This window comes from Ammospiza nelsoni, chromosome 18 (assembly GCF_027579445.1).
Source record: "Ammospiza nelsoni isolate bAmmNel1 chromosome 18, bAmmNel1.pri, whole genome shotgun sequence".
Taxonomy (NCBI): domain Eukaryota; kingdom Metazoa; phylum Chordata; class Aves; order Passeriformes; family Passerellidae; genus Ammospiza; species Ammospiza nelsoni.
The window spans coordinates 4573366-4595845 of record NC_080650.1 but is presented as its reverse complement, the minus strand read 5'-3'; the positions used below and the strand labels follow the sequence as shown (position 1 = coordinate 4595845).

The window sequence follows — 22480 nt, the reverse complement described above, 5'->3', positions numbered from 1 at the left end:
GCCCCTTTTGGAAATCTATAAATGTTGGAGTCAGAAATTAAACTGCCCTCTTTTTTACCTTGGAGAGTCCAGTGTCCGTGTCATTTTATTTCATGTCAGGGCATTTTTCCCTGCTAAAGAACACAGAAATCTCCACGTTTTAAACCCCTGCTGCTCTTCAACTTGTCTGCTGCTGGTTTACAGGGCAAGCAAAGCTTCCTTGGCACCTTCCAGCTCAGATCCCAACCCCACTGCCTGTCCTAATGAGTCCAGCAGCCTCCATGGCACATCCTCCCTTTCCTATGGCCAGGCAGAGCTGGGATCATTAATTTGCAAAATTATGTGAATTACACGTAATTCCTGATTAGAGCGATTCACGATTCGGGGGTTTGCAAATGGGCTTCTCACGTGGCGTAAATTGCATTTGCAAATACACGTGGAAGATCCCATTTATAAGCGCTAATTCGCTCTCGGGTTTTGCAGCTCAGCCATTAGGATCACACACGATCTTCAATGGGCTGCAAACATCTGGAAGCTGCAGCGTCATCCCCAAAACTCCCCCCTCGCCCGGGCGGAGGAGTTGCCGTAGGCTGTACCCGAACATCCAGTTCCTTCCCCTGCTCGTTGGGGTTTCTTTTGCTTTTTCTCTACGAAAAAGGAAAAATAAACCCTTCTGCTCGCTGCTCGTTTCCTGCGCTCCTGGTTTCCCTGTGGAGTTCCAGGGGGCAACGGGAAAAGCTGCACACCATGGTGAGAGTTTAAGAGTTTTATTTTTTTTTACTTTCTTTTTTATCTCTCTCCCTAAAAAAATTAAAAAATTAAAAAAAAAAAAAAAGCGGGGGGAATAATGGAATACTATAACTGGAGCAATCCTCAGCTGGCTTCCCTCCAGTTTTTGGGCAGATTGAGACCTCTCACTAGAAAAGGAAGAACTTTCTTCCATCAGCTGTAAAAAACCTCTGTGCTTTGCTGGGATGAGTTGAAGATGCCACTCAGATCAGCTCCTGGTTTCATGGCCTTTCCCACCTGCATCCCCACTCATGGACTGGCCTCAACCCTGCCACAATTCCCACCAAAATCCTGATAATTCCACCAGAGAGAAAAATCATCTCCAGGACCCCTCATTAAGCATCAGCTTCCAATTCACTTGGTGTAATGGAATTTTCCCACTTGGGAAGAATAAATTGAAATTCCCCCCAAAAAAAATGCATAATGTATGAAGTGTGGAACAACATTAGTTTGCTGTGAACACCATCTGTTAAATACCTGCATAAAATGGATGCCTCAGGCTTATTAAGAAACAATGCTGCACTCCCAGCCATATGGATTTTGATTAACGGAAATGTAGCATTTTAGCAAAGTTTTTCTTCTGGTGCAGGTCCGTGGGCTGCTGGTAGGATGCATTGGCTTTTGAGAAAGTCGTCATGAATGCCATTAGAAATTGTTTCAGCTTAAAGGACAGGATAATCATGTGGCATTTTAAGCACAGGCAGAGCCTCAGTGTTGGTGGCACAGCAAAAACTCCACATTCCCAAAATCCAGGCTGTTTGCTCTTCTCCAAACACAAGGGAGACGAGCACAAGAACCACAGGGACAGAGAGCGACCTCCTGCCTTGCTGTGAGGACTGGGGTGTGCAGGGAGCAAGAATCCCAAAATTCCAGAGTCATAAATGCTGGGAAAAACTTCCAAAGTCATCAAATCCAGCCTGTGCCTGATCCCCACCTTGTCACCAGCCCAGAGCACTGAGTGCCACATCCAGGAATTCCTTGGACACCTCCAGGGATGGGGACTCCAAACCTCCCTGGACAGCCCCTTCCAGTCCCTGAGCACCCTTTCCATGAGGAAATTCCTCCTGGTGTCCAACCCGACCCTCCCCTGGCACAGTTTGATGCAGTTCCCTCTCCTCCTGTCCCTGTTCCCTGGGAGCAGAGCCTGACACCCCCAGGCTGTCCCCTCCTGTCAGGAGCTGTGCAGAGCCACAAGGTCCCCCCTGAGCCTCCTTTTCCCCAGGCTGAGCCCCTTCCCAGCTCCCTCAGCTGCTCTCTCCATGACTTTACTCTCTGGAGCAAAGATTTAATTCCCCAGGTGAGCTGGGCATTATTCCCCAGGGAGATGGGGCTGGACATGATGGGATGGGCAGAGGAAACATCTCAGCATCCATGTAGGTCCCTCAGATCAGCACATGGAAGAGACCTGAGGTAGGGCCCTGCCACATTTCCTTCCCACCAGGGACTGGGAAAATACAGGGGCAGTGCAACCTCTCCAATCCTAAAGTGGGATTTGGGAAACATTGTGGGATTTAATGAAGCACAGCACTACAGCACTGGATCAATAATACTTAACAACAGCAGAGTGCAAAAAATGGCCATTCCCACTGTGGCTTGTCCCAGCCACGGCCCTCTCCTGCCCTGGACATCCAGGTAAGGGCATGGACACACCTCTAGCTCCATCAGCTCAGCTTCCCCTTCTCCCCCAGGACAGGTGGAAGGGAGCAGCTGCTGCTCACAGCTGTTATTTATGCACAACAACCCTCCCAATTACACTTGGATGTTGCTGGAGTTCCTCGTGCCTCCAGATTCGTTCGTTTCCAGGTGAAATGTGCAGAACAGATTAATTTCTGAGTGGTTTCAGTGGGTCAGCAGCTTTAGCTGAGCCCCTGCTTGGCACTTGGGAATAGACAGCCCACAAAGGGGGGCACAGCCCTGTGGGGCTCCTATTCATGGCAGGACACCCCAAAGGGACTAAGAGCTCTCATTTGGGAAACAATGAGAGATTAATGGGGCACAGCACTACAGCACTGGGTCAATAATACTTAACAACAGCAGAGTGCAAAAAATGGCCATTCCCACTGTGGCTTGTCCCAGCCACAGCCCTCTCCTGCCCTGGACATCCAGGTAAGGGCATGAATACACCTCTAGTTCCATCAGGCCCAGCTCACCTTCCCCTTCTCCCCCAGCACAGGTGCTGCTCACAGCTGTTATTTATGCACAACCACCCTCCCTATTACATTTGGGTGTTGCTGGGGTTGCTCGTACCTCCAGATTCGTTCGTTTCCAGGTGAAATGTGCAGAACAGATTAATTTCTGAGTGGTTTCAGTGGGTCAGCATCTTTAGCTGAGCCCCTGCTTGGCACTTGGGAATACACAGCCCACCAGGGGATGGACAGCCCCGTGGTGCCCCTATCCATGGCAGGGGACTCAGAGCTCACCCTGGGGTCGGGGATGTCCCCAGTGTGGTGGCACAGAGCTGTCACAAAGCTGGAGCCGCTCCCCAGCTCAAATCCCCCCCATCCCTCTCCCGCTTCCAGCATCCCTATGGCAACGCCGCCCCAGCCCGGCCGTAGGAGACGCGCAGAAACACGCCAAACAGAAGGTAATTAACAGGAAAAAAAAGGGAAAAAAGGGAAAAAACACTCCACCAGCGTTGCCTTAATTACAGGGTAAGCACTCCTTTTCCAAGGAGACTCTGCGGCGTGTCAGCGCTCAGTTAAGCGGGGCAGCGGGGGATGCTCCCTGCGGCTTCCCTCCCTCCCTACCTGTTTGCGCAGGTGTTCCAGCTCCGGAGCGCTGCCCCCGGGCCCGGCTGGGGCCGCCAGCAGCAGCTGAGCATCGGCCAGGAGCGCCCGGCTCCTCCGTAGGTCCCGCCGCAGCCGCTTCTCCACGTCGAAGTCGCGGTGGCCGATCTGGGATGGGGACAGGAGATGTCTGAGCCCTGCTGGCCCCTGGAACCTCCATCAGCACCTTCTGCCACACCCCAAGGCGTTCCCCGCTCAATTTAGGGGTGTTTTGGTCGGCTACACCAGAGTGAACACCTCCAGGATGTTCCATATTTTGCCCCATCAAAGAGATGCTCCTCTGAAAACATTTGCGCACCCCTGGTCCCCACGAGTGACATCTCCCACTGTGTCCAGAAGGACAGCCTGGCCCCACAGCCACATGGAATACCTCAAAAAACCCATCTTCTGTGTTTCCCCCCCCCCCAGAGAGAGGGAGAGAGCAACCATGGTTACAGGGATAAAGGAATTAGAGAGCCACCAAATAAACAGGGACATGGTTTCAGCATCACTGAGGTGTAAGAGCATTTTCCGTTTAGGTTGTTTTCCACGGCTCTCCTTTCAAACTGCTTTCCTTCTCCTGTTTTCTGTTCACTGGCTGAAATCAACTGTGTGGATTTGACCTTGTGGCCTGGTTTAGAGCTGGCTGGAATTTGCTGGAACAAGAAATCATTGGCATCTCCATTTCCTTAATTAGCTTTCTGGGTCAGCTGTTTTCTTCCCATTTTTTAAATGACCTGTCCTCTGCTAACCACAGGGTGTTTGCAGCACCACCACTGCTGCTCTGCCATCCCTCCAGCTGGATCCTGGACACTGCTCACATCATTTTCCTCTTGCTCAGGGTCTCTTTATAACCACAGGGAATAAATTTGGAGCCATGGCTGGAACCAGCTGCCCCTTCCCACCACTGCAGCCCAGGATTTTTAAGTGACAAAGCCAGGATTTGATTTAATACCTGCTGCCAAATTGTGGTTGTGTCTCACAGCAATCCCAGCTGCATGGCCCCATCTCCCTTTCCCTTACACCAGGACTGATCTTGGGGGCTGCCAGAGCAACACCTGGGGCTGTCCTGGAGGGGAAGGGGCCTCTCCTCCTGAGCCCCTCTGTCACAGACATCTTTTATGAAAAATCCTTTCCTCAGGATTTTTCCTCCTGAGAAGCTGAGAGGCCTCAGGAACAAAATGTAAACAATGGTTATCTGCTGCTGTGGAATGCAACGGGTGCATCTGTGATTGGGGTCATAGAATTGTTTCTAATTAATGAACAATCACAGTCAGCTGGCTCGGACAGACAGTCTGAGCCACAAACCTTTGTTATCATTCCTTCTTATTCTATTCTTAGCTAGCCTTCTGAGGAAATCCTTTCCTCTGTTCTTTTAGTATAGTTTTAATGTAATATATATCATAAAATAATAAACCAAGCCTTCTGAAACATGGAGTCAGATCCTCATCTCTTCCCCCATTCCAAGAACCCCTGTGAACATGGTCACACAGGGCACAGCCCACAGAGCAGCCCCTGGGCGGGCACTGCCCCCTTACCTGCTCACACAAGGTGCCAATGAGCCCTTCCAGGTCGTGCTTCTCGTGCAGCACCATCTGCCTCTGCTCGTGCTCCTGCTCCAGCTGCATCTCCAGCTGCCGTAGCTGTGGGACAACCCCAGCCCTGCTCAGTGCCCGGCCACCCTTCAAGGTGCCAGCAGGGCACAGACACTGCCACAGGGGGGGTTTGGCACTGCCCAAGAGAGGGTGGGCACCGAGGCAGCACTGGGGACCAGGAATGGGCCATGTACCCCTGGAGCACCTCCTGTCCCCAGCAGTGCAGGGACATGCAGGACACTGGGGACAGGATGGGCTGTTTGAAGCACACCCAGACATGCCCAAAGGCTGCCCCTGCAGCTCTGGAATTCGTGTTTGCACCCATCAACTTCATGGCTTTGAGGAAAGGCTGTTTTCTGCAAATCAGCCCCAAAAACATCAAACTCAGGAGCTGGTACCCTTGGTGTGACTCTGATGTTACTGGGAGCAGTGGGTCCATGTGCTGCATCATGTGTGGCTCTCATACATTGTCCCCAACAGCCCCTCCAGCATGGCAGGGGGCTCAGCCCTGACCCAAAGCCTGATCTGCACCCCTGGGATGTGACTGGGGCTCAGCCCTGACCCAAAGCCTGATCTGCACCCCAAAACTGTGACTGGGGCTCAGCCCTGACCCAAAGCCTGATCTGCACCCCTGGGATGTGACTGGGGCTCAGCCCTGACCCAGAGCCTGATCTGCACCCCAAAGCTGTGATGGTGATGAGGGCTCACACTGAGGTGATGGTGGGAAAGCAGGAACACGGACCTCTGGAAGGGTTCCTGGGGACATGGGGAGTTTTGGGGAGCACCAAGCATCAAACCCACCCAGCATCAAACCTACCCTCTTCTGGCAGGACTTCTGCGTGTCCTCCAGCTCCTCATCCTTGTCCTCCAGCTCCTTCTGGTGGATCTGCTTCATCCTCTCCATCTCCAGCTCCAGCCTCTCGTGGAGCTGAAACCCCCAGAGATGATGCCCAGCCCCAAGAGGATGAGGATGGTGTTGGGCTGTCCCAGCAGGGACAGACACCCCTGGTTCCCCCAGCCCCACATTACCTGCTCCAGGTGCTCCACAGCAGCTGTTTGCCTCTCCAGCTCCTTCTTCTGCTCAGCAGCACTGCCCTCCAGGTCCCAGAGCTTCTTCTTGAGCCCAGGCACCGTGTCCATGGCCCCGGGGGTGCTGAGCTCCTGCACTCGGCTGGCCAACACGGCCACCTGCTGCTCCAGCCTGGCCACCTCGGCCTCCTTGTGCTGGCCAGAGCAGGGTCAGAGCCTGGGCACTCACATCCCGCTCTCAGAACCCACAGCATTTCCAAAAACATCATCCCAAACGCCTGGAGCAGCAGCAGGGTTGGGCAGCCCACTGAGACCCCCATGCCCACCTTTCCCTCTCAGTCCTGACCTCACCTTCCCACTGCCCTGGGGTGTCCCTGCAGCCCAGGGACATGCAGGACACTGGGGACAGGATGGGCTGTTTGAAGCACACCCAGACATGCCCAAAGGCTGCCCCTGCAGCTCTGGAATTCGTGTTTGCACCCACCGACCTCATGGCTTTGAGGAAAGGCTGTGTTCAGCAAATTATCCCCAAAAATTGATGGTGGGGGGTGCTGGCAGCAGCCCTGGGGGTTCTCCCCACCCCAGCAGCCGTGCCAGTGTCACCACGGTGGCATTTGGTGCAGCGCCATCCCATGGGGCACAGACAGCACCTTCCCCAAGGTGGGACTGGGGGTAGGCGTGTGAGGAAGAGCACAAGTGACCCCAGTGAAAATTGGGGCCCTGACGAGCTGAATCATGGGGTGGGGATCACTCATACATAGCAACATCCCTTCTGGAAGGAGATTTAAATACACACTGAGCTGCGCTGGGAGAAATTGGAATCAAGTTTCCTGATTGCCTCTGCTCTAATTGCAAAGGTAACCAGTGCTGCTCCCAGAACTGGCTCCAAGACAGCAAAGTGGGGTCTCCTCTTACCTCCAGGCTCTGCTGCAGTTTGCCCATCTCCCAGCGGATGCTGGTGTTCTCCTGGGACAGCTTCTCACGGAGGCTCTTCTCGAAGGCAGACTGCCCCAGGGCCTGGGCCAGCTGCAGGTCAAACCTGAGGGGAGCACAGCAAGGTCAGGAGGGACACACGGACCCCATGCACGCCACTGGACAGGGCTGGGAGCAGTCTGGGGTGGTGGAAGGAGATTATTCATAGGGAATATTTCATAGGGATGGAAGTGGATGAGCTTTGAGGTCCAAATCCAAATCAGTCTGGGCTCAGACCCTGTGTCAGTCACACAGCAATGGGATGGAAAAATAACTCCCAGCAGCTGAAAGAGATAAAAAATCAGCTCCACCCTTACAGCAGCTCTGTGGTGGTGTTTGCAGGGGTCCCAGGATGAGGGAAAAGATGAGAATCTTGACTCCATGTTTCAGAATGCTGATATATTATTTTATGATATATATAAATATATGATATCTTGACCCCATGTTTCAGAAGGCTGATTTATTATTTTTATGATATATATTATATTATATTATATTATATTATATTATATTATATTATATTATATTATATTATATTATAATTATATACTAAAACTATACTAAAAGAATAGAGAGAAAAGGATTTCATCGGAAGGCTTGAAAGGAATAGAAATGGAATGATAATAAAATCTTGTGACTGACCAGAGTCTGAGACAGCCAGACTGTGACTGGCCATTAATTAAAAACAACCACACGAGACCAATCAAAGATGACCTGTTGCATTCCACAGCAGCAGATAATTATTTTTTACATTTCATTTCTGAGGCCTCTCAGCTTCTCCGGACAAAAGATCTTAACGAGAGGATTTTTCATGAAACACATCCATGACGCAGCTCCTCACCCACCCCAACCCTCCCCATTCCCTGCCTCCTTGCTCCAGCACCCCCAGCCCTGCCCATCCCTCACCTCTTCTGCCTCTTCTCCAGCTCGTGGCTGCGGCTCTGCTGGCTCTCAGCCAGCACCCGGGCGTCCTCCAGCTCGCAGGCCAGGCGCTGGCAGCGCCACCGCAGCCGCTGCGCCCCATCCCGCGCTGCCTGGCACGCTGCCCACGCCTCAGCCAGCTGCAGGGGGCACAGGGACAGGCTGTGGCACCAGGGAGGGACACACCGACCCCATGGACCCAATAGAGGATGGACATGTGTGCCCCGTGGGGGAGGGATGTCATAGAGGCCATGGTACAGGCAGCCCATAGAGGGGGGACACGTGGATGCCACACAGGAGGGACCACATGGACGCCATGGCACACTCAGTTCAGAGGAAGGACCCCACAATACAAACACCCTACAGGGGAGGGACCCCATAGACTCCACGGCACACTCAATTCACAGAGGAAGGACCCTTGGACCCCACTCACCCCATAGAGGAGGAGCCCCACACACCCCACAGAGGAGGGACACATGGACGTGACACAGGAGGGACCCCATAGACTCAATGACACACTCAATTTAGAGGAAGGACCCTTGGACCCCACACACCCCATAGAGGAGGAACCCCACTGACCCCATAGAAGAGGAACCCCACAAACTCCACAAAAGAAGAACCCCACTGACCCCACAGAGGAGGGACACAAGGACCCCACACAGAAGTGACCCCACAGACTCCATGGCACACTCAGTTCAGAGACAGGACCCTTGGACCCCACTCACCCCATAGAGGAAGAACCCCACACTCCACAGAGGAGGAACCCCACTGACCCCACAGCACACACACCCCATAGAGGAGGGACACATGGACACCACACAAGAGGGACCCCATAGACTCCACAGAGGAGGAACCCCAAAAACTCCACAGAGGAAGAACCCCATAGTCCCCACAGCACACACACCCCACAGAGGAGGAACACATGGACCTCACACGAGAGGGACCCCATAGACTCCACGGCACACTCGGTTCACACAGGAGGGACCCCACAGCACACACACCCCACAGAGGAGGAACCCCACACACCCCACACCCCCTGGATAAGATCCCCACCAGGACCCAGCCTCACTGCATTCCCCAGGGCTGCTTCACCCAGGGATTTTTCACCAAACAAGGACAAGCCGAGGTGCTGTGTCCCCTCCAGCCCCAGGCACCCTCCCAGTGCCTGCAGCATCCCAGCCCTTCCTGCTGAGTCAGCAGAGCTGCCCCGGAGCCATGCCTGATCCCATTTCTCTGCAAAAAGCGCTGGAATCCCCAAGGATTCCCACTGTGTCTGGGACAGACACTCAGCTCTCCCACACCAGGGAATGCAGTCGTTAAGGAATGACTTTAAATAAGCAAAATCTTGCATTAATGAAGCCTGTAATTCCAAACTAACTGCGAGCAAATGGGCTGCTTCGCTTTACCCAAGCTCCTAAAACTCAGCTTCTCTCTTATTACCATTTAATGTACCATGAGAAATCTTTATTTCTTTGTTTTATCCTTATGGGGTGTGACCTGGCTCCCAGGCACTGCTCAGGGAAGCACATTGGCTTTTTCCCTCCTCAGGGCAAAGCTCAGGAGCTGCCAGCTCTTTGTGTGACAGATGGGGAGAGCAGAGCCCTGTACAGCTCCTAAAGCTGAGCAGCACCAAGTCCCACCACTGAAAACCCCCTGCCCACAGCTCCTCACCCTCTGCCCATGCTCATACTTGACCAAGGTGGAATTTTGCAATGTTAACGTGATTTCTGGGGATCAAAGCTGCAGAAAATATCTGGTTTTTGTGGTCAGTGGGAGCAGCAACAAGAAGCAGGTGCAATGCTGAGCCTCAGCCCGGCAAAGCTTCTGGGAGCAGGGGAGGGATATCTCTAGGCTGTCCCTGTGCCCTCCTGGGCTGGCAGCACTTGCCTTTTGCTCCAGCCCTGTCCTGGTGCCCAGCTCTGCCTCCAGCCGCTCCTCCAGCTGCGCCAGCCGCTTCCGCAGGAAAACGATCTCGGTCTGGGCACAGTCAAACCTCACCTGCCACTCGTCCTCTGCCAACGAGAGACACCCAGGGTGGGTGCTGGGGGTCTGAGCAGCCCCTGTGGCCCTGCTGGGGGCAGGGGAGGGGACGCACAAGGGACTGACACCAGCACAGAGCTTATGGGGCAGGGATCTGCTTTGTGTGCCCCACTTGCACAGAGCATGTGCCCTGCCTCGGCACAGCTTGTGTGCCCATCCCACCCCATCCCAGCAGTGCCAGCAGCACCCTGGGGCACAGCACACCAGCCCCATGCCAGAGCCAGAGCTGTGTCCCCAAGCTGTCACTGCAGCTCCTGCTGGATGAGCAATGCAGGGTGACAGAACGCTCTGGAGAGGCCAGGGGCTGCAGAGTGGCACTGACTGGGTGGGGAAAACCTCTGCCCATTTCTCTGTGGCCCCACAGGTCAGACTGGATGCCCAGAGCATGCACTGCCTCTGGAGGGACATCCCTACCTCCTCCCAAGCTGTGTCCCCAAGCTGTCACTGCAGCTCCCGCTGGATGAGCAATGCAGGGTGACAGAACGCTCTGGAGCGACCAGGAGCTGCAGAGTGGCACTGACTGGGGGGAACAAACCTCTGCCCTCTTTCCAGGTCAGGCTGGATGCCCAGAGCATGCACTGCTTCCAGAGGGACATCCCTACCTCCTCCAGAGCCGCTGATCTTCATCTCACGCAGCTGCACCAGCTGCTGCGCCTCTTCCAGCTGCTTCTCCACCGACTCCAGCTTCTTCTGCACTTGGTCGTGCTTGCTCTGGGGAAGGGAGCAAGGGAGCAGCTCTACCCGGCCCTGGGGCACTCAGCAGGGCTCTGTCAGGGGGATGGCAGGTCGCTGTCACCACACAGGGGCTCGGGGCCGTGGTACCTGCAGCTCCTGCAGCTCGCGGGTGCCCCGCAGCCGCTCCGCCCGCTCCCCATCCAGGGCCTGGCAGGTGACATCGCCCTTGTAGCGCTCGTCCGACAGCTCCGTGGTCAGGTCGATGATCTGGGGGAGCAGGGGGGTGTGGGAACCCACAAAATTAGAGGGTTTTGGGGAAAGCTGCAAAAGGCAGGCTTCACATACAGCAGAGCTGTGAGCAGAGCTAAAGCAGCGGCTATGGGATAGGTCAGCATAAAAATTATTTGAACTGTAGAAAAAGCAAAGGCAAATAGAACAATGATCTGTGTATTAACGCTTGTCTGAATAGCTCTCTAAGCTGCAGAAAGTTTATCTAGCAAGATATTAGGAAGGTTAAAGCTTAATAATGGAGCTCTGTGCGTTGTGTTTTAAGGCTTACAAGTAGGTATTTTTATTCAAAGTAAGCAAGCATTGTTTTAATCATGTGTGCTTATGGTGATTGGATAGAGCTACTGTCAATATGCTTTTGCTTTGTGTGATTGGTCAAGAAGGTTGTAAACTAAGTTGTAACATTAAGTTTTTTGGCCTGCTGCCTAGATTGTGAGCTGCTAGCATCTTCCCGTTGTCATAACCATGTAATGAGACTGATGCTGAAAAATAAAACAGCTCAAGGCGCATTGTACAGCAGCCCTGTCTCATTTGTGTTTGTAAATAGCCCCCCTGGATGATGTCAGGGGGCAGTCTGGGCATGACTGGGGGGGTTCTTCCATGCCACAGCCATCCTGACAGCTCTGCCTGCTCTCAGGAGTGCACAGTGTCCCTGCCCAGTGTCACCAGTGGGAGCCCAGGCTCCTGCCCGTGCCACACTGCCTGCACTGCAGGGCTCATCACAGCTCTCCATTGTCCTACTTTACTGCATTACATCTCCTTTGAAACCAGGAGCAGAAGGGGAGAATTATTAATCCAGAAAATCAATTCCGTTTTCCGCAGAGCGGACGGGCACATGGTCCTTGCTGCTCAGCCAGACCAGCGAGGGGCTGCAGAGCCACAGCAAAACACAGCATTCCAACACTCCTGTGTCTGACAGCATTTTAAGGCACCTCACATTGTGCAGGCTCCTTAGGGAGTCCCACAAGCTTAACCCAGTAAGCAAATTCCATAGGATTTCTCTCCGTGGTGTTGTCCTAGGTCTGCCCTGAGGCAGCTGCCTCACTCAGCATTCCCAAAGAGCTTAAACTAAACCATCTTTACCCTTTCCCCAGGGATGAGGAGGGTCCTGGCCTGGGGGGCTGTTGGCTGCAGCCTAGACCCAGCCCAGCCCTGCTGCAGCCAAGGGAGCTGGGAAAACCCAGGGTATTTATAGAAACCTTGGGAGCTCCTTCTCCTCGTGATGCTTGGCAAAATCCCAGGCACAATCACAAGGAGCTGTGCATCCGAGAGCAGAGCCCACAGAGGACCAGCAGCCAGCTGGGAACACGGAATCCCAGAATGGTTTGGGCTGGAAAGGACCTTAAAACCCATTCAGGGCTTTAAGGGACACCTTGCACTAGCCCAGGTTGCTCCCAGCCCCATCCAACCTGGCCTTGGATATTTTCAGGGGCAGCCACAGATTCTCTGGGCAGCCTGGAGTGATACCAGTCTGGAATTCTGCAGCTGGACACTGCAGAATCCTGTCCAGGGGACCATTCCTGGCAGCTTCTCCTGCTCTGCTGGAACTGCCGGTCCTGTTCATCCCCACCAGCTCCCATCCCAACCTGGCCAAACAGGGCTGTGGCAGAGGTTTGGGGGTCTGTATCAGGCTTTTTGGGGTCTGTATCAGATATTTTGGGGTCTTTACCTTGCTCTCCAAGCTCTCTGTAGTCTGTCTGAGCTCGCTGCACGCCTGCTCGGATTTTTCCAGCTTCCTTCTCAGTGCCGCCAGCTCCTCCTAGGGAAGATTGGAAAAAAACACACACACACACACACACACAGAGTTCCAGCATCCTCGGTTTATTTATGAAAACCTTGTTTTCTCCTCAAAATAAGTGGAAGAGACATAGCTGCCTTATTAATAAAATTTACCAGGCAACTTTGAAGGCTGCTCACTGCAAATTGCCGGGACTACAGCTCCTGACATGAATTCCATCGGAGGGAATGTCAGCTTTGCTGTGTGTGGAGCGTGTTTTATGAGAGAGCAGCAAGCCTCAAAAGCCTGGGATGAACAGCCAGGGGCCTGGATCGTGCCCAGGGAGTGTCCCAGGGCCCTGGCAGGTATCAGAGCACGGTGCAAAGGCACGGTGTTGGCTGTGATTCCTTCCCAGGCTGCAGGAGCTGCTCCATGCAGCCTTGTCCTGCTTTGATGTCCAACACCGAGCGTGCAGAGTGGTGATAAAAACAGAGGTTAACAGATGATGGGGCCTGATGGATCCCAGGTGGGTTTGGAGACAAAAACAGAGGCTTGGGCAGCTTTTGTTTCATCTGAGCCAGCCTGAAAACATCTTGTTAAAACCTTGCTAAGGCAAGAGGAGGAGAGGGACTCCAGGGAAGATGGGAATTTAGCACAGGTCTCAGAGGGTGCAGAGGGGTGAAAGGAGCAAAAAATGTCCATTGGCATCTCCCATCACCCAGGGCAACACAGGTGGATGCCAGCACAGCAGTGGGGACAGCACAGAGTGGAGTCCCCTCTGTCACAGGGGTGTTTGAATGCTCATCTCAGCACCCCAAAGGATGACAAGCCCATCTCCAGGAGTTTGGCTCTGACACAGCCCCTGGAGCTTGCAGAGGGCACAAGGAGGGCATTGGGGGATCCCTGGGGTGGGGTTTGACTATGGGAACATGGTGTGTTTGCTACTGGCCCTCTAAGCAAGAAGTCACTCCTCCCTCCACAGCTCTGCAGAATGCATGACACTAGGCTAAGAACTGATGGCAACTTCTGGATGGTAGGAAAAACATCTTTGCTGGGCAGAAGTGACTTCCAGCTTGAGCAATCCACCAGGCAGAGCCCCTAAAGCACCCTGTCCTGTCTCCCTGTTCTTCTAAGCCTTCTGATGTTTACATTCTTGTAATGAACTTTTGCACGCGCTTTTCTCTAATGAATTATTGTTTTTCATTCTTTTCTGGAGGAGGAGAGATTTGATGGACTGTTGGTTTGTCCAGTGTCATTGGAGAGGTGGCACTGTCATCCTCCAATCCACTGTCAATAGATTTTGGAAAATCTATAAACTTTTGGAAAATCTATAAACATTGGAGTCAGAAACTAAACTTCCCTTCTTTTTACCTTGGAGATTCCAGCATGTGTGTCATCTTATTTCATGTCCTAGAGTGACATTGTCCTGTCCCATCCCAGCCCTTGGCACTCACCTCCTTGGCACGGAGCTGCTCCTCAGCGAGGTTCACACTGAGCAGGGGCCTCAGGTGGCTCAGCAGCTGCCACCAGGGCCAGTGCCTGACTGCCTGGAACACCTGCAGGTTCTTCTGGATGCAGCGGATGGCCAGGCGCTGGATCTGTGGGGACACAGCAGGGGTGACCCCCACCCAGCCAGGGAGCACCGGGCTGGGACACCAGGCTGGACAGGGAAAGGGGCAGAGGAGCTCAGGGATGGCAGCGCAGCATCTCATGGCTGCAAGGGAAAGCCTCAAGGAGCTCAAAGAGCTGTTATTTGGGCGCCATATCCCAGGTGTGGGCTCAGGTGTCCCCAGGCCACAGGAAGGGTACCTTCAGTCTCTTGAACTTCTGGCGGCTGAGGAAGCCCTTGCAGGCAGCCTGGAGCAGAGTCATCTTCTGGGCTATCAGCTTGTCCCGCTGCTTCTCCAGCCTGGAGATCACCCCCGGCTTTAGGAACACCTGGCAGCAAGGAACGGGTGACACAGCCCAGGTCAGGGCTGGAAACTCTCCCTCCTCCTTGAGAGAGGCATCGACCATCATAAGGTGCAATTTCTCAAAACTTTTCCTGTGGGATGCTGCCTGTTCCCCCCCACTGTGGGGATGGAGGGATGGGATGGGATGGGATGGGATGGGATGGGATGGGATGGGATGGGATGGGATGGGATGGGATGGGATGGGATGGATACCTCCACTGACAGAGGATTCTAACAGGTGACACACAGATACACACAGGTAACAGCAATGATGTGTTACAATAGCAAAACCAATATAAACCAGATTGTTTTCTTTCTCTGAACTGGTCAAAAACACCTCAGAAATTACAGAGATTTGCTGATGCCATCAAACCCAAGCCAGTATTGATCTCTGAGTGTCTGAAGTGTCTCTGGGTCACTGCTGGGAGAAGCTCCTGGAATCCAGGATTGGATTTGCAAAGCCCAGCTTTAATAACTCTGAGTGACCCGGGCAAGGCCAGGGCTGTGCTGAGCAAGCTGCATTTTAACCAAATTGAATCACAGCACAACCCCAAGGAAAGCTGCTCCACCACCCATTCCATTGCCTCATTAATGTCTGAATTAACTCCCCAGCCCTGCGAGTTTCACAGCTGGTACAAAATCAATGCTCAAAGCGACGGCAAAGCGAACCCGGCCCTAACGAAATGTGACCGGGGCTGCCACCGTGCTATTGATTAAGAACAAGGGTTCCAGAGAGGAGATAATTACAAACTGCACAGTGCAGGATAAAAAGAAAGTCATTTTGCTCCACAGAACCGTTCCGTGAATTCTTTCTTTACAAACTCCAGAGCTGAAGGCAAGCACGCACGTGAAATTAATTTTTCTTTCAGACCATCGCACTGTGGTTGCTGTGACAGTTCCTGCTCTGCAGCAAACCCCACGAGCTGCCCAAGCCGCCTTCACTCCCAGGAGACATCAGTGGTAATTAGGGACTTAAATACCACCAGGGGCTGGCTGGGTTTTGGTAATTAGGTACAGGATTTACCCTGGGTTCTGCTTTCAGATGAGAATTACGAGGTTTTGCTCTGATATTTAGCGAGTCTCGGTTTCCCAGCCCACCTGGTGCCACGTGCAGCAGTGGAGGAGAGCCTTTGTCACCAATTTGGGGAACTTTGGGCTGCTGGGGAGCCTGGCATGGGGCTGTGCCCACACACACAGAGCAATGGGGAGGCAGGGCACAGTCTGGTACCTGGGTGCGTCCTATGGCAATGCTCTTCTTCTCCAGATCCAGCACCTGGAACAGCTCCTCGATAGCCTGCAGAGAAGGGACAGATCATGGGACTGCTGAGGGAACACCCAAACCCTGCTGGGAGCTGCTGAAATGGGGTACAGAGAGCCCCAGCCCTCATGGGCACCCAGTGAGGGTTCATCCAGCCCTGCCCTCCTTTCCTCCTCCCCTTGCAAAACCCAGTCCCAGTGCAAGGACTTTCCTCCCCCTGAGGTTTTCAGCAGGACGGGGAGTAGAGTTCTGCAGCTGCAGGTGAGCTTTTCCTCCTTTTGCTGCCATCCCTGTTCTGGCAGAGCCTTGGTGCACAGGCAGGAGGTGACACAGGGGACAGTGCCTGTGTCAGAGCACTCAGTGCTCCCCCCCTGCCCACCTCGCCAGCAGCTCGTCCCATGGAGCCAAAAACAGGGGTGAGCTCTCCCCTGAGCCCACAGCACAGAACTCCTGGAGGCTTCAAGCAGATTATCCCAAGGAGAAGCCTGAACTCAATTACTCCAATCTTTGGACCAGAACATGAACAAAACAGCAGCAACACCAGCCACTCCCCTGGGGCAGCCACGATGGATGGATGGATGGATGGATGGATGGATGGATGGATGGATGGAAAGCCCCAGGGCTGCAGAAATAGTAACAAAAATCCTCTGCTAACACCTCACTCCACACAACATCATCTCACCTCCTCCCTGAAGGACAAACCCACAGAAGGAATACTCCACCACGGACCCAGGAGCAGCAGGATTGCACCCCTGGCCTCAGCAGCAGCCGTGCAAGGAGGGCATGGAGCACAGCAGGGAATGAGATGTGGATCACAGAGCACAAACACCGTGGTGAGGAACCAGCAGAGCTGTGGCTGTGCCTGTTCTGGTGGCACTGATGGGACCAGGAGAGGTGCAGGGCTGTGCAGGACAGTCCCAGCCCAGCACAAACACAGCTCTTGCTGTCCCCTCACAGCTGAGCCTCCCTCCTGCTCCAGCAGCCAGGTTCATGCTGTGTCCCAGGCTGCATTTCCCAGCTGACAAACCCTGGTGGCAGCGAGCTCCGGGGAGGATGGGATTTTCCAAATCCCCTGCTTACACGCTGCTGACAAGGCACCCTCTGCCTCCGACAGCATTTCATGGCGATATTGACCTTTCCCAATTGTCAGACTTGTCTTATTAAATCCCGAGGTCTTAACTGCCTTTGCACATGCTGGCTGCAGTTTGCACAACACAGCACGCGCCCAGCTTTAATTCAGCTCCTCTCAGCTCTTGGTGGCTCATCCACAGCCTTATTCCAAGCATGGCTTTGTGCTGGTTTTGCTACACATTTACTCGGAAACAAATAAAACTGGCAGGTGTCCAGATTCCCTCCCGTGCTCTTTTGGCTTTCAGCATCACAGGGTGAGGTGAGGTGTCACCCCAGGTGATGCAGATGATGCCCAGTGCTCAAAAGATTGCACAGTCCCTGCTTTCTTGAGTTTCTGGGAATGTTTCCTGGCTTGCCCTCAGGTTTTTGGGGAGCCAGGGAGAGGGACTGGGCCACAGCAATGCCCACATCCTCCCCCCAGCTCTGGCATCACCACAGCCCCACTGGGGGTCTCAGCCCGTGCCCCCCCAGCCCAGCACACACCTTGCTCTCATCTGGCACCTCATAGGCAGAGTTGTGCTTCTTCATCACCTCGGGAGCCAGCACCTGGAAGCGCCTGCGGAACTGGGTGAGGAGCAGCCGGTCCGAATAGCCTGGGGGCACACGGGGGCTGTTGGGGGCTGTGCCACACCCAGGGCATGATCCCAATACCCTGGGGGCTGCACCACACTCAGGGCATGATCTGAATAGCCTGGGGGCACACAGGAGGCTGCACCATGCCCAGGGCATAATCTGAATGCCCTGGAGGCACACGGGGCTTTTGGGGGCTGCACCATACCCATTGGCACTGGCACACTGGGGAGGGACCTGCTTGGACATCCAGTGCACATCAAAGGGCACAAAAGGTTGAGGGGACATGGGGAGCTGCCATGAGAGAGGAAAACCCCGTAGTCAGGGCAGGGAGATGGCACTGAGATGAGTTTGAGGTGGCCAGATGCCACCCCAGCACCTTGTGTGACACAGGACATGCCCCCGGGCCTCCTGAACTGCTCCCTGTCCCCATGGCATGGGATATGGGCAGTGCAGGTCCAGCCTGATGCTCCACTGGAGCTGCAGCCACAGAGCTCAGGCAGGAGAGGGGCTCAGAACCCCTGCAAAAAGCAGGGATAGAAATGGAGGAGAATTTCTGAACGGGGAATTTCTGAAGGAAGGGAGGATTCCTCGCCTGCTGGTGAGAAGCAGGTGATGAGCAAAGGCTGAGCAGGGGCAGGGAGCTGCATGTGGGACAGGCACAGGCCATGACCTGGACATACCGACACGGTGGAGGCGCAGGGCATCCAGGAGCTGGGTCCCCTCCAGCTGTGTCCTCAGGGCCACCACGTCCAGCTGTGGGGCTGCATCTGGCGGCGCTGGGGGCCGAGGGACCGGCCCTTCCCCGCCCATCCCCGGGAGCAGGCAGTGCACAAAGTGCAGCTGGGAGCGCCGGAGGAGGTTGGTGAGGGCATCCTGCAGGGTGGCAGAGTCAGTGGGGATGGAGGGGACGAAGGGACAGCACGTGCTGGCAGTGGGAAAGGCCCCCTGTGCAGGCGCAGGGGTCAGCTCTGTGTTGGGAACAGCCTCAGTCAGAGGGTGAACACGGGTGGTGAGCAGGACCCTTCCTCCTGGTGCGCCACATGTTCAGGTGATGGCCATAAAATGTACCAGGATTTGTAGAATCATGGAATGGTTTGGATTGGGAGGATTAAAAACCAGTGTGGATGAGGGATGCTGGGCAGGGGGTTTGCCAGGGACAGCCACGACCCCAAAAGGGGCTGGTCAGGGACTTAGCAGAGTCTGAGCCTCAGCTCCTGAGAGAGTTTGGCCACTGAATGAGGGGTGAGAGCAGCAGGAGCCTGGCACTGCCCAGCGCCCAGGGCTGGCTACTGTCTCAGCACTTAAGAGGATTAAAGCAGCGAAGTGCTCCTGTAATCTGTGTGTGATCTGAGATCTGTGTGAAAATTGTGTGTGATCTGTGTGTAAACTGTGTGTGATCTGCGTGTGATCTGTATGTGATCCGTGCACGATCCGATGCTCCAAGGGGAGCTCCACTGGAGCTGCAGCCACAGAGCTCAGGCAGGAGAGGGGCTCAGAACCCCTGCAAAAAGCAGGGATAAAAATGGAGGGGAATTTCTGAAGGAAATGTGTGTAAACTTTGTGTGATCTTTGTGAGACCTGTCTGTGATCTGTGTGAGGTCTGTGTCTAATTATCTGTGATCTGTGTGAGGTCTGTGTCTAATTATCTGTGATCTGTGTGAGATCTATGCGTGATCTGAGATCCCTGCACGATTTGTGTGAGATCTGTGTGAGGTCTGAGATCTCTGCACGATTTGTGTGAGATCTGTGTGAGGTCTGAGATCTCTGCACGATTTGTGTGAGATCTGTGTGAGGTCTGAGATCTCTGCACGATTTGTGTGAGATCTGTGTGACATATGTGTGTAAACTGTGTGAGATCTGAAATCTCTGCACGATTTGTGTGAGATCTGTGTGACATCTGTGTGACATCTGTGTGTGATCTGAGATCTGTGTAAAATCTGTGATCTGTGTATAACCTGTGCACAATCTGTGTGAGATCTGTGTGTAACCTGTGTGAGATCTGTGCACGATCTGTGTGCGATCTGAGATCTGTGTGCCATCCGTGCCTGATCTCTCTGCCTGGGGGGCTCTCCCCGAGTGCCAGCAGCCCAGCACCCACAGTGGCCACATCCCCAATAGGAGCAGGCAGGATCTCCCTGCTGGGAGTGCAGACACCCCTGTAAGTGACCATATCCAAGGCAAAACCCCCCCGGGTACCCCCACGCCGTGCGCCACCACCCCTCCATCCCGCACCCACCGCCACTCACCGCCTGCAGCTTGATCTGCGCGCACACCGACCTCTTCCTCACGGCGGCCAAGCTGCTGGAGAAGGTTTTCCTCAGGCAGGCGTTGCGGTGCAGGTTGGCCTGGGAGCGCCCCTCCAGCCCGGCCAGGGCAGGGCAGCACAGCGGAGCCTCCGCCCGAGCCCGCACCAGCTCCCGCACCGCGGATCTGCGGGATGAACACGCAGACACACACACACACACAGAGACACAGACACACAGACACACACACACAGACACACACACGGAGCCCTGGTCGGCATCCCGACTTCTTCCACTGGGATGCAGCACCCAGCGCCCCACATTCCAAAATTGGTGCTGTGCCGCAGACATGTTTTATGGAAAATCCTTTCCTTAGGATGTTTCTTCCTGAGAAGCTGGGAGGCCTCAGGAATAAAATGTAAACAATGGTTATCTGCTGCTGTGGAATGCAACAGGTGCATCTGTGATTGGCCCATGTTGGTTGTTTCTAATTAATGGCCAATCACAGTCCAGCTCTGTCTGTGACTCTGTCCGAGCCACAAGCCTTTGTTATCATTCTTTCCTATTCTATTCTTAGCTAGCCTTCTGAAGAAATCCTTTCTTCTATTCTTTTAGTATAGTTTTAATGTAATATATATCATAAAATAATAAACCAAGCCTTCTGAAACATGGAGTCAGATCCTCATCTCTTCCCTCAACCTGAGAGCCCTGTGAACATGGTCACAGTGCTGTTCTGAGGTGTGGAATAGGGTGATGGGACACCCACACCCTCTCCATCCTCCCTGGCTGGAGCATGGAGGTGTTCTCTGCTCTGTTACAGCTTCCCTGGGTTGAAGCCCAAAGCAAATGAGCCAGGAGCATGCAAGAAGAAGGTTAAAATCCCCCTGTGTGCACAGACACCTGCAGCACTTCAGTTCCTTTTCAATTCCAGTTTCGTTCGCAAGGCTGCTCAAAGCAGAGCGAAAACCTGGGCAGCTGCTGGGGAAGCCCCACAGCTCTGACTTGTGCAGAGGCACCTTCCACTAGCCCAGGTTGCTCCAAGCCCTGTCCAACCTGGCCTGGGACACTTCCAGAGATGGAACAGGGCTTTACTACCCCCACAGCCAGGAAATTCTGCCCTCTGGCAGTGGGAACCATTCCCTGCTATACACATGTTCCACCCTCTGTCTCCAGAGCTGGGGCAGGTTTGAACTCAGGGCAGGGACACCCACAACCCCCTCCCACGAGCACTGTGGCACCTGCTGGCACTTACACCGTGGAGTTCTGCAGCACCTGGATGGCATTCTGGGCCGACAGGTTGAACTTGGCCTTGCTGACCCAGCCTGTGAGGTCGTAGCGCACGGGGGCCGTGCCCAGCTGGTGGCAGATCTCAAAGTGCAGCGTCTGCTCACACCTGCGCAGGTGCCCCTCACCTGTGGCAGTGACAGCAACCCACAGAAAAACCCAGAGAGGGGTTAAATCATCCACATCTCCCCAAAATCCCAAACCCAGCGATGCCAGAGGCTGGGCAGTCGAGCCGAGCCCAACTCACCGTCCTGGTGGGACGCCTTGGTGGCGAAGTAGGAGCAGAGGCGCTCAAAGGCAGTGCCATCCCCAGAGCCTGGCACCAGCACCTCCTCATCCAGGATCCACAGCAGCCCCCGGCGAGCATCCTCAGTGCTGCCCTTGAGCACCTGCGGCTGCCCAGGTGTTGGGGTGGGATGTAAGAGCCTGTCTCAGTTACCCCAGTCCTTCCCCAGGTGTGTCCATCACCTCTCCTTTCCCCCTCCCTTGCCCCTGCTGGGTGCTTTCTGTCAATCTTGGCATTCAGAAGGGCATGGTGTGATTGGCGAAGTTCAAAAGATGCCTCTCAGCCCTGGGGACATTGGGCCATCCAGGCGTCATTTGTCCCCTGAGATTTCCTCCCCTCCTGTACCTGGTTGGTGAGATCCCTACCCCTTCCCTCCCCGTTTCCCTGGGGTTAAGAGGAACAGCAACAATTTGGTTCAGGAGTTCTGTTGGAGCTGTTGCTGCATTCAGAGGCCTGTGGGCCAGAATAAAGCTCTGGATCCAAACCCTCCATCAGAACCGACTCCTTTCCTTCACCTTGCCTTGAAGCTTCTCCACCAGAGGTAAACCTGAGCTCCTGCATGCCTGGATTCACCCCAAGCACCCAGCTGCAGCATCCAGCCAGCCAAAGGTGTCTCTGAGGTGAAAGCACCACAGTTGCCACCTCGGTCAAGCAGCAAGGGCCAGAGGAGCCCAGGCACGTTCCATCTGGCAATATTGGTATTTAATTCCAATACCGAGGGACACGGGGGGCTCTGGGCTCCACCACAGCCTACTCCCACTGCCCAGCTGTGGCCCCAGCCCAGAGCAGACCCTCCCCAACCTGATCCAGCTCTGCACATCACCCTCAGCAGTGTCCCATCACCCCAGGATGGAAGGGGTGATGGAGCACAGAGCTCAGTCAGGGAGGGTGTTTATAGTTTAAAAAGCAAAAAGTCCTGGTGAATGCTGTGCCCCCCTCTCCCTGCAACACCTCAGGTTGCTTTGGGATGCTCCCACCCTGCC

At 54.3% G+C, this 22480-nt stretch overlaps 1 protein-coding gene across 1 annotated transcript in view; it reads right to left on the bottom strand.

Annotated features, from left to right (window-relative positions):
- MYO18B (myosin XVIIIB) overlaps window positions 1-22480 on the bottom strand; it is a 70751-nt gene that overhangs the window by 20650 nt on the left and 27621 nt on the right. The window contains exons 19-36 of the mRNA XM_059485431.1: window positions 21459-21606; window positions 21180-21339; window positions 19931-20114; window positions 18365-18557; window positions 17595-17704; window positions 15951-16016; window positions 14580-14708; window positions 14225-14368; window positions 12723-12812; window positions 10913-11032; window positions 10693-10801; window positions 9938-10062; window positions 8036-8190; window positions 7073-7196; window positions 6158-6352; window positions 5946-6056; window positions 5072-5176; window positions 3516-3662 (exon numbers count right to left, since the gene is read on the bottom strand). Of these exons, the coding sequence (XP_059341414.1) occupies window positions 3516-3662; window positions 5072-5176; window positions 5946-6056; window positions 6158-6352; window positions 7073-7196; window positions 8036-8190; window positions 9938-10062; window positions 10693-10801; window positions 10913-11032; window positions 12723-12812; window positions 14225-14368; window positions 14580-14708; window positions 15951-16016; window positions 17595-17704; window positions 18365-18557; window positions 19931-20114; window positions 21180-21339; window positions 21459-21606 (2415 nt within the window). The remainder of the gene's footprint in view (window positions 1-3515; window positions 3663-5071; window positions 5177-5945; window positions 6057-6157; window positions 6353-7072; window positions 7197-8035; window positions 8191-9937; window positions 10063-10692; window positions 10802-10912; window positions 11033-12722; window positions 12813-14224; window positions 14369-14579; window positions 14709-15950; window positions 16017-17594; window positions 17705-18364; window positions 18558-19930; window positions 20115-21179; window positions 21340-21458; window positions 21607-22480) is intronic.